We start from the raw sequence: 15,728 nt of genomic DNA on the forward strand, positions 1-15,728 counted from the left end.
CATTGCTTAAAAAAGTGAAGTTAGACATGGGGGGGAGTAGCATGCTAGATTTCTTTAGAACTCAGTGATTATTTTACATTTCATTCCTCAAAACTGGTGCTGATAACCTATTCATTGAGGTCCCATCATCCAAAACGAGGAGTCAGTGTCACAGGTACTGATGTAAATGTCATCAGTGCTGCTTTAACTACTACTGGTGTGAGTATGGCAAATTTTGGAAAGGAGAGCATTGGGTTTCTGGTACTGCTCTTGGAGAGCTGTGCAGTACAGAGGAAAAGCAATATTACTGCTTCATGGTGTTGGTCTCAGTGAAATTAATATTTTTTTTTTCAAACAACATTTGGACTACAGTTATTTTTTGGAAGAATGCTTTTCTGCAGTTAGTTGAATGATTAACTGTTGTATGCCTGTTTTTAGCTGCTTTCTTACATTTGAAGCTAGTACTGATAATCTGCAACGCTAAAAGTACTAGTTTACACTCCTTTAATACCAATTGAAATGTTAGCCAGTCGTGGTTTTTTACATATGAATAGACTTGTACATGTATTTAAGTGAATTTCAGTTCTTGTAAAAGACCATCCCCTTAAATGTTTTACTAGTTGAGTTTGCATTCAGTGTTCTGTTATGTGAAACCGGCATAGGTTCTATAATTGAATAATGTTATAACTTTCCAAGAGCTTCAGAGACCTTAAGCATTATTGATATATTTTCTTAAATTTCCTGTTCAGAGTGGATTTTCTTATCTCTACCAAACTTTAGTTGTTTTCATCTTGAATGTTTCTACTTTTTTCTTTGTACAGTAATTGTAACTGAAACATCCAGCCCCAGAGCAATCTAAAGTTAAAGCTAGAGCAACACTGTTAAATCAAAAGGATTTTTTTAGAATAATGACTTTATCTTAATTTTTGTATAGCATCTGCAGAGAAAGAGGCAATCAAGAGCACATACTCCAAAGTAATGGATGCGTATGGACTTCTGGGTGTATTAAGGTTAAATCTTGGTGAGTAACAAAATGAAAAAAGTGGTTGGTTGGTTTATTTATATTTATTTATTTATTGAAGAGAGCATCTCTGTCCCTGTAAGAAACCTCTGTTACAGTTTTAGGACAGGGACTGTGCCTCCTTTTGTATTTGTACTATGGCTAGCATGTTGTGGATGTTATCAGAAGCCAAGAGTAAACCAAAGCAACTTCCTCTTTCACAACCCCTCTTGCTTTCAGTAATACCCTCCCCCTGTTTGCAATCCCTTGATTTCCATAGGAGAACTTGAAGCTCTCAAATTAGGGGTGCATGTGTACACTTCTCAAGAAGAGAACACCAACATCTTCCAACATCACCCTCCCATCAAGGTTCACTGTGCTGCCTTTGCATTAGATTTTCACTGTTTAATGAACAAAGTTGATGCTTAACTTAAAACTAGATATATGATATAGTTGTTTTTTTGACTTGTAAAATTAACCTATTGCTATGTCAAAATGTTCATGCAAAATAGAATACCAAAAGGAATTGCCTGGTTTAAACATTAGGACTAAGTAAATTTTCCAGAGCTATTGAACTAAGTGTCTCTTGGTGAATGTAACCATTGGCTACATTGAAGCAGGAAAAAAATCAGGTTTAGGAAAGGGAGAAAAAGGTTGGAGATCACTAGGTGATCTCACTTGTTTAAAGTGTTTGTAATTAAAATTTATCAACTATATTTCTGGTTTTACAGGAGATACTTTGTTACATTATCTGGTTCTAGTCACGGGATGCATGTCTGTGGGAAAGATTCAAGAATCTGAAGTTTTTCGAGTTACTTCCACTGAATTCATATCATTACGAAGTGACCCTTCAGATGAAGATCGTATCTCAGAAGTGCGCAAGGTTTTGAACTCAGGAAACTTCTATTTTGCATGGTCTGCTACTGGGGTCAGTTTAGATCTTAGTCTTAATGCTCACCGTAGCATGCAAGAACACACCACTGACAATAGATTTTTCTGGTGAGTTGAGAATACATTTTGCCATGCCTGACATAATTTAATTTGTGTAAAGTATGTGTGTATATATTGATCTAGGAAAGTTTTGATCACTGACTCTACTCTACAAATCTTGATTGTTAAAATTGCACTCATATAATTCCATGCTACTTTATTTCAGACTCCTGTAAAAGTGAATTTGAAAATATTTCCATAATAAAAATCGGACAGTTTGGGGTGTCTTCTTAACTGAAAGATCAAGTTGTGACGACTCACAATACTGTACTTTGATCAAAACGCTTGTTACAACGATGCGACATTTAGCTTTTAGTGTTGCTTGAAGAAACTGATTGAACCTCTGTAAAATACATCATTGCTTTTCTGTAAAAAACTGGTATTGGATGGGAGATTCCAAAGGATATTTCTTACTTCTGAGCACTGTTGTTTCTAAAACTGTGATACTCCTTCTGTGGTTTGGAAACTACATGTTGCTTTCACTCTATTTGTAGCTTTTTTACACAGTATCCTACATAGTATTTTCCTTCTAGAAAGTAGTTCCAAATAAAATGTATGTGGCTTTTTACATATATAAATCTTGGTAAAACAAGTACTACTGCTTTTATTTCTGCTGATACTGCAAACAAATGAGTCAATTAGTGCCAATGGTGCAAAATATGGACAGTGTATTACAGCTCCTTAAGTGTAAACCTTAGAAGGTCGAAGATTAGTATACTCATTCTTATGATTCTTAGGTGAGATTCTGCTCCAATTTCTCTTCTCCCCTGCCTTTAGCCTTCTTTCCTTCCATTTCTGATGTTGAGTGAATATAGGTAACCCTCCTACAACTACTGAAAGATGTCCCATGGATGCATTAAATGAGGTGAAAAGCTGCCTGTTTCTCACCTGCCTTAACTTTTCTGCTGATGTGGCACCTTGAGCCTAGAGCAGCTCTGTTTTTTATGCCAGTTCTGTCCTGCCCTCTGCCACTCTTTGGTGGGAAGTGCAGATAAAGGGATCACCGATTAGAACTGTAGTATGAGACCAAGCATACGAACCATAGCAGAAAAAAAATCTGGGCCTTGGGGAAATGAGTCAGGTCAGGAATGTCTCCACACAGGAATTCCCGTAGAATTCCTACTCTTGGCATGCCCATATCCCAGGAAATTGACTTGGCTATATGAATAGGCCATTAACCTAAGGCTTAAGACCATCGTGCTAGATGACCATCATATCAGATGACCCTATTCAATCAACTTGGCTTTACATTTTCTGTGCATCCTTAACTTTAATTTTTTAAATGTAGATTACCTGTTTTTTATGCCTGCAATAGCTAGTCAGTAAAGTACTAGTTATAATGGGAAGTAGATGAAATGACCCTGATTTGCATATCCAGGAAACTGAACACTATCAGTTTAAAAAAGTAATATTTTATTTACACATTGTAATCTTGCCAAGAGCTTTTTCTGTATAAAAACTATTTGTCAGATTCCCCAAAGAAAAATTGTTTACTTTCTCAATCTTGTATTTCAACAGAGCATATCTTTATACTGTACTGTAAAATAGTACGTATCCAACCCACAGAATTTTTGAGGTTTCATTAATGAATACTTATAAAATCCTTTGCAACGCTTGCTAAAAGTCAGGAATAGTTTTTGAAAAACAATGGTAATGCTGTTAAAATAAACAACTAAACTAAAAAAAACCACACTAATTGCACTGAGAATCTTAAGAGAAGTTCTTAAGAAAATATTTGTGGTTACAATAAAATATTCTAGGAGCCACTTCCCTTACTGACTGTATCTTTTTTGCTATTCAGTAAACCTTCCCTGCTTTCATAAGTGAATCTCACTCCAAAAGAGTACAAAAGCCAAAAACTAGCAGCACTAGATTAAAATATTCTCCCTGTACAGAAATGCAAACTGTCTTATTTACCAGATACTGACAATTTTTTTTAAGTGGTGCCTGTTCGTTCACAGGCATATCTAGTTTATGCTTTTCTTTCATTTGAATTGTATTTAATTTAAAACATTGAGAATTTGATGTTACAACATGTTTCAGCATTCTGAATTATTACCCCTTTTTACCTTTTCTCTCCTCTTGTCCCCTATCCTTGCTTAAACAAACCCTGCTTCACTGTATAGAGAAGTTGTTTGAATTCACTCATGAAATGCTGCTAATATTATAGTTGTCGGCCATATTAGTAATCTTAAAATACTACTTTACTCTCTCTACTTTACTCTTTTTCTGAGAATTCTTAGTGTCTATACTATTGCTTATGAAACACTTACTACTGTAACTACATTATGGTTTTTCTTACTTCCAGTTAACACTAAACATTACCTGGAGTATGACTAAGTGAATTCAGTTTTTGTTACTCCTTTAGTTTTATACTTGATACATTACACAGTAATAACACCAAAGTTGTAATTTTTAACTTACAGAATCCCATAACTAGGAGTTTAACTACTTGGGTTACACTTCATAATCGCACTGCAGTTATAGTCACAGGATTGGAAAGAGTAACCAGTTTTACTTAATCTCTTCAGCTTTATTTTTAATGGTCATGGTAGCAGTAATTTCCCACTTATTTGTAGGAAAATGTAGGCATTCAATTCACTTCAAACAAATCTATTCCCTGCAAGAAAAGTGGCTGTAACTTAAATGTATCCCGTATATTCAAAACTTGAAAGCTAAATCTGTAACTCAGTAAAATACTTTGTTTATAATGGATTTTTCATTTGACTGTTTTCCTATCCCTATCTATAGTTTGTTTAGATCAATGAGTTTCATCATTTGGATGTAGTGCTGACTAATCTACAGTAAACTGACAATTGTCATTGGGTGCTACAAAGAAACCAAGCACTAACTTAAACTTTATTTGAACAAAACTGAGATGCCACAAATAGAATCATAGAACCATAGAGTTGGAAGGGACTTCAGGAGGTCATCTAGTCCAACCCCCTGCTCAGAGCCGGACTAACCTCAGCTAAATACTGATGACACTCTAAGAGCTTGTAGAATTATTCTTGTAGTACAGGATCTCTGATGTGGTAACATGTCCAGTGGTTTTAAAATAAGGTTTTGGGGGGTGGGAAACTGTCCCAAGAAATTGTTAAAGGAACACACAGATTTTTCAGTTTGTAGCCAGTCCAAATTCTGTCCTGGTTAGCAGTATACCAATTGGTTATTGGGTGGCCTATATGAAATGACTTGGTGAGTCACACGTGACACACACAATAACCCTGCAGTTTGCATTCTGGTTTTCTCTGTTTTCTCTGAGACTGACTGGCTGACCATGAAAACTCTGCTGCCTAATCCCTGGTTTTCCAAAGTAGGTTTTGAGTCACATTACTAGAAAAGAATAGGAGAAACTGCAGTATTAACAGAAGATTCCAAGATTCAGTTTTTAATTTTAATGGATATAACTACACAGTAGTTTTGTCCTACAAACATCTAAGCTACTGTCTAATAGATTTTGCTATTTCAAGTATGTTTAAATAGGAGTTGTGCACAAAACTGTGCATGTTATGGAAAGCTTCCTCTTCACATTCCTTTATATTGAGTGTGGCGTTTCAGAAATAACACAGCAGTTGCCTAAACAAAATGAGCTATTTTATTTCTCTCTCATTGTCATTAATCTGAGTAACTTCTATTTCTGATAGGAACCAATCACTGCATTTGCATTTTAAACACTATGGTGTGAACTGTGATGACTGGTTATTGCGTCTCATGTGTGGAGGAGTAGAGATTAGAACAATTTATGCAGCTCACAAACAGGCAAAGGCTTGCCTCATTTCACGACTAAGCTGTGAACGAGCTGGGACCAGGTTTAACGTACGGGGAACGAATGATGATGGTCATGTTGCTAATTTTGTTGAAACAGAACAGGTATGCTGTATTATATACTATATTGCTCATCTGCCTGTACTCTCAATATAAGGAGAATATGTGATAGTAAACAATGTATGGCTTTTTGCTCCAGGTCAACAAATTTTGGGCCAGATCCCTAGCTAATGTATATGTTCCTTTGAAGTCAGTGTAGCTAAGCCAATTTACACTAAGTGAAGATTTTGCCCTGTATTTGTAACTATCCTTGTACTGTAATGCATGAAACCATAGATCATTCTGTAGCCGGTATCTTGATTGCATTGTTAAGAAGAACCTGATCCTGCAATTGTATGCATGTGGGTAGATCATGTCTGAGTGATTCACTGTGCTTGTGCAGAGTCCCATTGACTTTGATAGTTTCACCCAGGTGCAAGATTGGGGATCCTGAAACAGATCTAGTTCTAGTTCAGGATTGAAACTAGATTTGTTTCTGGATTGGGGTCAGTGTTCAGTCAAGTTTCTTGAACCATATTTTTCTGATAAGCTACTTATATGATGATAAATTGCAGTTTATTTTTATAACATTTGAAATTTTATTATTTTTAACCTAAGGCTACATATTAGCACTGTGAGGAAATCCTAGAGTTGACATTGTCAAGTAATGAGTTAAAGTATTTTGAAAACATGAATCTCATAACGAAAATGAAGTAACTAAATTATCATAAGTCCAAAATTTAACTCTTGTGATCTAAGAACTTACATAAAACTGCACATTTTCTTATTTCTTTAACAAGAGTGAATATTGAAAGAGAAATCAGAGCTTCTTCAAGATCTTTAAAAGAGTCTTATGGGAAGTCTTAAAGATAAACGTGAAGGGGCTTCTAGAAACTAGTTAAATTCAAATCATCGGGTTAAATATTTGTCTGTTTTTAAGAAAAGTAAAATGGAAAACTTAAGTCTTCTCTATGCCTATGTCTAAATGTTACCAAAATATATATTAAAATCTAGGTGTGAAATTACAAAGTTGGAAATATACTCAGCCTTGCCATCTTAAAGAAATCTTTACAGGGAAACATTTTTTATGACAACTTGGAGCAGGACTTTTTTTTAAAAGAAAAGTAGCTTATTTCTAAAACCACATTGCAATATTCCACAGGGACAAGATTAAGGAAGTATTTAATAGTAAGAAGATATTCAAGTTTTGCATTCCGAGGAATGAGAGACACAGGTCATTTAATATGAATTTTTAAATATAACGAATATTGTTACTCATGCTTATACTGTGGCGTATGCAACGTGTTCGGATGTATTTTATTCACTGTGTTTAGATGATGCAAAAAAGATTGCTTACTTTCCCCAATCCCCAATAAAACTATTGATTTTTCTCAACAGGTGATATTCCTAGATGACTGCGTGTCTTCCTTCATACAAATTCGTGGATCTATTCCATTATTTTGGGAGCAACCTGGCCTGCAGGTAAATTGATGAGATGAAGGTAGAGGCCCTGTTGTACTGTTATCTTTCTGGATGAGACGACTTTGGGAGTGAGACTGTTGCTTCTTAACTGACTGGAGATATTGCTGTTGAAGACACTACTTCCTCCAGGATCTGAGCACAGTCTCTCTAATGCTTAGTTTTTTTTGGCCTAGAAGTTTTGAATTCTTCAATTTTTAACATAACAATTGCATCTTGGAACAGGTTATTCTGGTGCACACAAGTGGAGAGGCTACTCTTGATTTAGTCCTAAGTAATACAAAGGCGTCTGTGCAAGAAATAACTATGGGTGGGACACTAAGTAATAGTGACTATTAGTGTTATAACTAAGCCCAATATCCTTGGGAGAGGAATTGCACGAAAATCTAGTACTGTGAACTAAAATAAAAAGTGAGGAAACTTAAAATCCTTAGATGCAGCATAACAGCTACATAAGCATACCATAATAGAGTCACAGAAGGCTTGTGTATCCCTCAGCAAAAAAGCCAGAAGTGTAGTTACGTGGCAAGGTTCAAGAGGTTGAGTCTAAAAGGCTTTCTTCAGAAAATAAGCTTTAATGAAGCCAATGGAAAGTAGCACATATTATGGAAGGTAGGATTAAATGGGATCTTGGAGAACAGATAGCCAAACACACACACACAATTTCAAGTATGTAATTAAAGGTACTCTTCTTGTCAAAGGTGGGATCCCATCGTGTCAGAATGTCAAGGGGATTTGAAGCAAATGCACCAGCTTTTGACAGGTGAAATAGTGGCGTGCTTTTTTCTTAATACAGTAGAAACTATTAATAAAGATATGTTGGTGGGATACCTGTTGTTCCAATGAGATAGTTTTACTGATTAAAGTTGTAATGCAGCAAAACACGTAAGCTATATGAGTAGTTCTTCTGAAGTTCAGTGGGCTACTCCTGTGCTTAAAGTTAAATATGTGCTTAGGACTTGATTTAGCAAAGTACTTAAGAGAAATACTAATTTTTTAAAAAGTCTTGAGAATTAAAATAGCACACTTCTGTACTGTATTGGAAATACACGTTTATTTAATGTTTCATCTTATAATCTTTGTTTGGCAACTTCTGTATTAAAACTGGAGTTTAGAATTTCATTTCAGATTTGTATATAACAATGCTTGGTTAAACCCCATGTAACTTCTTGGTATTGGCCAAATGTATCATCTTGGCAGAATTTTTGCTACCTTTGTCCTAAATAAATAGCAGTCAATTGTCACATGCTTGGGATGTAGCCCAATAAAATGACAGTCATAATAAATGTACTCAGTACTCTAGTGCTCCATTCAGAAGGGGTTGATTGAGAGAATGTGCTGATTATATTAGCTTTTTACTAGCCAAAAGCTGAGTGAGGATTTTTTCTTCTGTTAACAGGCATTTCCGAACACTTAAAAGTGTATATGGCAAGCAAATTATTGTAAATTTACTTGGCGCAAAAGAAGGGGAGCACATGCTTAGCAAAGCCTTCCAGGTAAGTATTATGGTTCTCTCATGCGCTGCATGTTCTCGGAATTGGCTTATGCCTGATGTGGATGTTAAATAATCATTAGAGAATGAAACAGACATATTATACACTACAGTAACTGCTTATTTTTAAAATTTAATCTGTACCCATTTTGCTCAATTCAGGATCCTAAAAGCTCAGAGTTATTTCTTAGGCTATATAAAATTAAATGGATTTTAAAATAGTTTTAATGACAATCAAAAAGTCTGAGCATGTTAGCCAAAATAAGTAATGTTGAAAAATTATAACAGCAGTATGGCAGTCCGTTGATAAATTGTAAATTATCTTCCCTTAATACTGGTTTATGTCTGAAGGAAATAACTTCCATATTCTAATATTGGTATATAGACAGCAGACATTTTGGTATTTAATACCAAGTGTGCTTCAGGTAAAAAAAATTTTTTTCCTCCAAAATATTACTCTAGTAATTTCTGGATGTATTTCTAGACTGTAGAGAAAAGGACTTTTTGAACTTCAAATGAATATATCGCTTGAGGCTTAAAAATAATTTCATAGTTCAATTGAAATTTAAACATTTGACACTCTCAGACTAGAAAATGTTATTTCACTTGAGTTAATTTTTTAATCTAATTTTAATATAGGATGATAATACAGTGTAAAGTTTATTTTCATCATCCTTTTCTATTCAGTAGTCTTAGAGAGAATTGTAAGGAACATAGGAACTGCTGTCAGTCTAGTCAGATATTTAATGGTATCAATGCCCCATATTTCAGGGAGCAGCATAAAACTTTGAAGTCAATCTGATTGAGTAGCATGCTGTGCGAAAATGTCTTCTTGGACTCAGTTGGTGTTCTGTATATACCCTACATAAGAAGAATTTTGCTAGTCTTTATTTTTATTCTGCATATGTTTCTTCCTAGCTACAGATGTTCTTCATTTAAATGTCTATTGCTTCTTTTTTACTTATTCCCCAGTATTACCAGGATAATTTATATTGATTTAAGAACCATAGACATTGAATTTTGAATAAGTTTTAAAAAGGAAATATACATTTTCTTCTGATAAAAGCCATTATTTATGTAAGATGGCAACTATAGTACTTCACTATTTCTGTCACTGGATTTGCCTATTAACAGTGCTGGAAATGATGTCCCATTTAATTAGTATACATACTGTCACTAGCTGTGATCTCAAAATGGACATTTTCAATTAAAACTTTCAAGTATATTTTCACATTACCATGTAGACAGAAGTAAGACCTCTGACAAAATTGTATTTATCTTTGAGTACTTTACCAGCACTCTGAGTTCCGGGACGTCTTCTAACATTCCAAACTTCTGAACAACTTCACACCAGCAACTTAGTCATTTCTTTTCCAAGATGAACAATCCCGGTCTCTTTACACTCTCCTCATGTGGAAGCTGTTCCATATCCCAAATCATTTTTGTTGTCCTTCTCTGTACTTTTTCCAATTCTAATACACTGCTTTAGTGATGTTAAAGTAGAACACAGATTGCAAATCTGATTCTGGTTTTGGCAATAAAAAAGTTAAAATTCATTTATAATAATTTAGAGCTTTGGTTTGTATTTTATTAGGATGATTTGGGTTAGTATATAATAAAGTATGTGTCATTTTATTAGAAAAAGTGATGTAAAGATCTCTGATAAAGATACTGAACAAATGGAGTTAATAACTTTCTTAACTTTGGTGGCATATTTGGCTTACACTAATCTAACACTGTTCATTGCTTGGTATATTTATGCTTTTTCCTCTCTTTCTTTCTTTCTCAATATCAGAGTCACTTGAAAGCCTCTGAACATGCTATTGATATCAAAATGGTGAACTTTGACTATCATCAAATGGTTAAAGGCGGAAAGGCAGAAAAACTACACAGCGTGCTTAAACCTCAAGTTCAAAAATTCTTAGAATGTGGATTTTTTTATTTCGATGGAAAGGAAGTTCAAAGGTTTGAATATATGACTTCTGTAACTTTCCTAAAATCAGAATATGATCCTAATTTTAATTTTTTACTTTTAATCACAAATATATGAAAGAAAAATATTTTTGGTTATTTGTATGAAGTTAAACCATTTCATTTATCTAGGATGGGGACCTAAGACTGAAATATAAACCAGTTATTTTGCATTTTTATGTAAACGTGTGATTATTTCTGAATAGTCTCTAAAAGTCCATGAGGTAAAGGGTGATACTAAATCTATAATGGTATTAGTGGAGGCTTACTTTAGATTCAGGCCTTTTGTTTTGAATTCACCATTTTGACTTATTTAATGCCATCTTCCTTGTTCCTTATTAGAATAAGGAAGTAATTTTTGACTGGGAAAGCAGAACCAGTTTTCCCTGTTGCTGGTACTAATACTGTCTAAATTCTTTGGTGATGGAACATAGCACTTAGACTGAATGGCAAACTGCTGTCAGCTAATGGAACCAATTCCCCTAAATTGTTGCTGAGCCTGGATTTTTAGCTGTCCACAAAAATAGACATTTTTTTCTCAACAATAAAATATCCTAAAATCTACTTTAGCACATGATCACATTTTAATACCTTATTAGCCTTAGATCCATATCAATTTGAGATTATTTCTTTTTTAAAAATTATAATTTTTACTATTGAGGGACAACTAGAATCACAAGTCTGTCTTACTTGTGATGTGTGGATATAAATGATTTATTAGGCTGTCCTATTGGAAAAACAAACAAAGCCCTGTTTTTATATCTGTTACTGTCCTGACAAATTAGATTCACTAAAATCCTTTTTTTGTTTTGACCAGTGCAATCTTTGTTTACTCCAGTAGAAGTACATAAGCATTGTCATAATAAGTGTCCACTCTAGCATTATTAATGGATGGAAAACAAAATGGCTCCTAAGATTAATTTTTTTTTAGTTTTACCAAAATATTGTTTGTTTTAACTTTTATTAAAGAAAAACAAAACTATTGACAAAACAAATTATTTTAATTAACTGTTAAGAGGCTGACAAATACAGAAGGTAAACTAGTACAACAGCTAAGACACATAAGTTATGACTTGCAGTAGGTGTACAAGATATTTTGTAAAAGTTATACCAATAACTTTTAAAATCTATTCATCCTATTTGTCATATCTCTTCTCAATAGGTAGATTGTTAATTTAGTACAGACAATAAGTCACTTCATTTTTCTTTAGTCAGCCCCCACCCCCCAAAAAAGATAGTGTTAAAATAATGTATTGGATGCAGCTTTATTACATTTACAATTTACTAGTTTTACTTTAATTTCAGCAAATCAGGGCAGTTTTCTAATAATTTGTTTTCTAGCATTTGTTTTGTTTAATAAATCCTTGTTTTAACGAGGAGTGAGTACCCCTGAAATACTTAGAAAATGCATGTTATACTTCCTGGGTTGTCTAGAAAGAGAGTTCATTTCAGCATTACACTTTCAGAAAGCAAGGACCACTGCAAGAAATGAAGGAAGACTTTATTTTATTTGCTGGAGATAAATTGCTATTGTCTAAAGAGATGCCAACCTTGTTGCTATTGGTGGAGCTAGTCCTCTATAGCTGCCAATTTTATAAATGTATTTTTATAACAATAACATTGCAATTACAGTGCCTTGATTTACTAGTCTCTCTAGGGTCTGGATGTCCTTTGTTGATGTTCTTTGTCTTATTGAATTATTTCAGTGTTTCTCTTTATTTTGTTGTACTTGGCACAGATATCAAAGTGGTACTATCAGGACAAACTGCTTGGATTGTTTGGATAGAACAAACAGTGTGCAGGCTTTCTTTGGCTTGGAGGTAGGAAAATAATGTAGATTCCTGTTGTAGAACTTGTAACCACAGATCGATTGCTTCTGATGCTTCTGTAATACTTGAATGATAAAATTGCCATATTTGTCAATAGGAAAGACTAATTACAATATGCTCAAGTTATGGGTGAGAATCTGATTTGTGGCATGGCCCTGTAGTTCAGTGGGCTAACATATATCTTGGTAGCTCACAATTCTTAGTACAAAAATTGTGGGATACCAGTTTTAAGGAAAGTATATTTTTGGAACACTACCACTGATGTATTCCCCTTTCTTTGTATGTCCATCTTGCTTTCCTCTGAGGTTCAGGTTTGCAATTCCAAAGAGGAGTAGCATGGCAGTCCTGCACAAAAGCACTTTACCCATAGCACTTGCTGTGAGTGAAACTAAGATTCCTCAAATTGCACTTGCAGTAAGCACTATGGATGCATTTCTTTGGTGTGCAGTGCTACTGTCCTTAGTGGTTACCAGGACTGGTGTCCAGGAAACATAAGTCCATGAGTTGTGGATTACATGAAGAATATTACAGCTGGAGCCCCAGCTTATGCCCCAAATCTGTGGCTGTGAATTTACTCTAGAATTGTCTTTCCTGTAAAATTGTGCTCCATGATATCGGTTTTAATTAAAAAAAAAAAAAATTTCTAGTTCTCAAGATTATAAAGCAAAGCCTGAAAATATGAACTGTAGGTAAACTGATGCGGTGATGTCTTTGAGTTTGCAGACAGCCTGAAACAATAGCTCTGAGAGATTTGGATTGCTCCACTCATCTTAATAAATTAACTCTGAAACCTAAACTTGAAAACTGCAGCATATTTAAAAATGGAAATCTGTGGACACAGTAAAACTAAATTAATAAAAAATAAAACAAGACTACTGTATTTGATATTAATTTTCTTATAATACAATAAAAACCTCAGATTTTAATATTTATATGAAGATTTTGCAGAATTTTCAATGGAAAGCTGTGGAATCCAGTCACTTTGGAGCAAAATTTAAGTCTAAATCTGTGTGAAATACATAGAGCTTTGATTATAGTGGTTTGCCTGTTCAATGGTATTCTAGTCACATAGTCTACTGAATTGTTCACCTTTCCACTAACGTTCTTTAGCTTCTTGTTTTCTTCACTGTTAACCATGAACATCCATAGGTAGATGGTGGATCTAACTACAGCTTGAATGATCTAAGGTTTTGTAGTGTTTCAGCAGCCTGTACTACAGGAGATTATTATAATTTCCATATCATGGAACACAGAGAAATAAAGGAAGAAACATAGCAGTTAGGGTCTGTTACTAATATATATTAATCTTGATGGGATTTGGAACTTGAACTCTTTTTGTGTAATTTAATTCACTGTGTACTGTGAAAAATAATTTGATTATTTTAAGTGTTAGTTTATCCATATATCTATCCCATATTGACTTTGTCATGGAAAAGATACAGAGATTGTAACCTTTAAAGAAATTTTTTTATCCTAAATCTGTGTCTAGCTTGGTTTTGAGCTTGACAGATCCATAGTAGATTGATACTTAGGTTATGAAGTAGTCCAGCTGGGTGAACTAGGATGACCTGTATTGAATAATCATTTCTCACATTTTACGTGTATTTCAGTTGACACTTCTGTGGCAGGCAGACACTCACTTCTTGATTTAAAATATATAGGAATTTACAGGTCTAAATTTTGTTCTTTTAGACCAGTGTAAATCTAGAGAAAAGTCACTGATTTCATTACAGCAGGAATGTTCAACTCATTCTATGGTGAGGGTCAAGCTACCATTTCAGTTATAATTCATGAGCTGCGAATATAAAGCTCACCAGCAAGAGGCAAATTTTTCAGTCTTCTCTTACAGTTGAATGAGCTTCTTTAATTGTATTAAATGAAATATTTAATTTTTCTTAAATAAAGATGAGGTTTTTTGGTTTTTTAGGACTGTGCATGTATGAAGCCTGTTTTCCTCTTCCAGTTAGTTTATCTCAATTTCCCTGTGTTCCCTTAGCCATTTTGTGCTTTTTTTTTTTTGCCCTTTTTTCTCCAGCCTCTGCCTCACTTCGGACATTTCTCCTTTCCCCTTCACTCCAAACGTACCACTTCAAGATTCTTCCCCAAATCTCTTTTCTCGTTGCATCTTCCACAGCATTGCCAACCCCAGTTGTTTAAAAATCATAAATAAGTCATCATTACTTTAAAATTCATGACATTTCAAAGAATAATCTTGTTTTTGCCTTTTGTTTTTTGACCATTTAGTGTTTGTTTTCAGGTTTGTATACATTAATTTCATTAATGAGCTGGAGGATGGGGTGGATTGCACCCTCAGCAAGTTTGCAGATGGCACTAAACTGGGAGGAGTGGATGGAGGATAGAGATAGGATACAGAGTGACCTAAACAAATTGGAGGATTGGGCCAAAAGAAATCTGATGAGGTTCAGCAAGGAGAAGTTCAGAGTCCTGCACTTAGGATGGAAGAATCCTATGCACTGCTACAGGCAGGGACCGATTTAGCTAAGCAGCAGTTCTGCAGAAAAGGACCTGGGGGTTATGGTGGACACGAAGCTGGATACGAGTCAACAATGTGCCCTTGTTGCCAAGAGCAGAGTATTGGGCTGCATTGCCAGCAGATCAAAAAGTGATGATTCAGCACTGGTGAAGCCACGTTTAGAGTATTGTGTCCAGTTTTGGGACCACCATTACAGAAAGGATGTGGACAAAATGGAGAGAGTCCAGCAGAAGGCAACAAAAATGATTAGAAGACAGGAACACATGACTTATGAGAAAAGGCTGAAGTAACTGAGTTTATTTACTCTGCAAAAGAAAAGAAGGCTGCTATCAAATCCCCCCCAATCAAGTACCTGAAGGGAGGGTTCTGAAGAGGATGGAGCTAGGTTGTTCTCAGTGCTGGCAGATGACAGAACAAGAAGCAATGGTCTCGAGTTGCAGTGGGAGGAGGTCTAGGTTGGATATGAGGAAAAACATTTTCTCTAGGAGGGTGGTGAAGCACTGGAATGGGTTACCTAGGGAGGTGGTGGAATCTTCATCCTTAGAGGTTTTTAAGGCCTGGATTGACAAAGCCCTGGCTGGAATGGCTTAGTTGAGGTTGGTCCTGCTTTGGGCAGGTGGTTGGACTGGATGCCTTCCTGAGGTCCCTTCCAACCCTAATCTTCTATGGTTCTATGATAACCGTACG

The 15,728-nt window shown here is 35.0% G+C and overlaps 1 protein-coding gene across 3 annotated transcripts in view; it reads left to right on the top strand.

The window, feature by feature from the left end:
- SYNJ1 (synaptojanin 1) overlaps nucleotides 1-15,728 on the top strand; it is a 107,909-nt gene that overhangs the window by 13,252 nt on the left and 78,929 nt on the right. For all 3 annotated transcript variants that reach the window (XM_067565600.1, XM_067565601.1, XM_067565603.1), the window contains exons 3-10: nucleotides 914-1,000; nucleotides 1,711-1,978; nucleotides 5,617-5,842; nucleotides 7,175-7,258; nucleotides 7,957-8,018; nucleotides 8,655-8,751; nucleotides 10,543-10,712; nucleotides 12,457-12,538. In XM_067565600.1, coding sequence (XP_067421701.1) covers nucleotides 914-1,000; nucleotides 1,711-1,978; nucleotides 5,617-5,842; nucleotides 7,175-7,258; nucleotides 7,957-8,018; nucleotides 8,655-8,751; nucleotides 10,543-10,712; nucleotides 12,457-12,538 — 1,076 coding nt within the window. The remainder of the gene's footprint in view (nucleotides 1-913; nucleotides 1,001-1,710; nucleotides 1,979-5,616; nucleotides 5,843-7,174; nucleotides 7,259-7,956; nucleotides 8,019-8,654; nucleotides 8,752-10,542; nucleotides 10,713-12,456; nucleotides 12,539-15,728) is intronic.

The sequence above is a fragment of the Emydura macquarii genome, unplaced genomic scaffold, assembly GCF_026122565.2.
Source record: "Emydura macquarii macquarii isolate MOO-44397 ecotype Brisbane River unplaced genomic scaffold, CSIRO-AGI_Emac_v2 contig_2681, whole genome shotgun sequence".
In the NCBI taxonomy this organism is placed as follows: domain Eukaryota; kingdom Metazoa; phylum Chordata; order Testudines; family Chelidae; genus Emydura; species Emydura macquarii.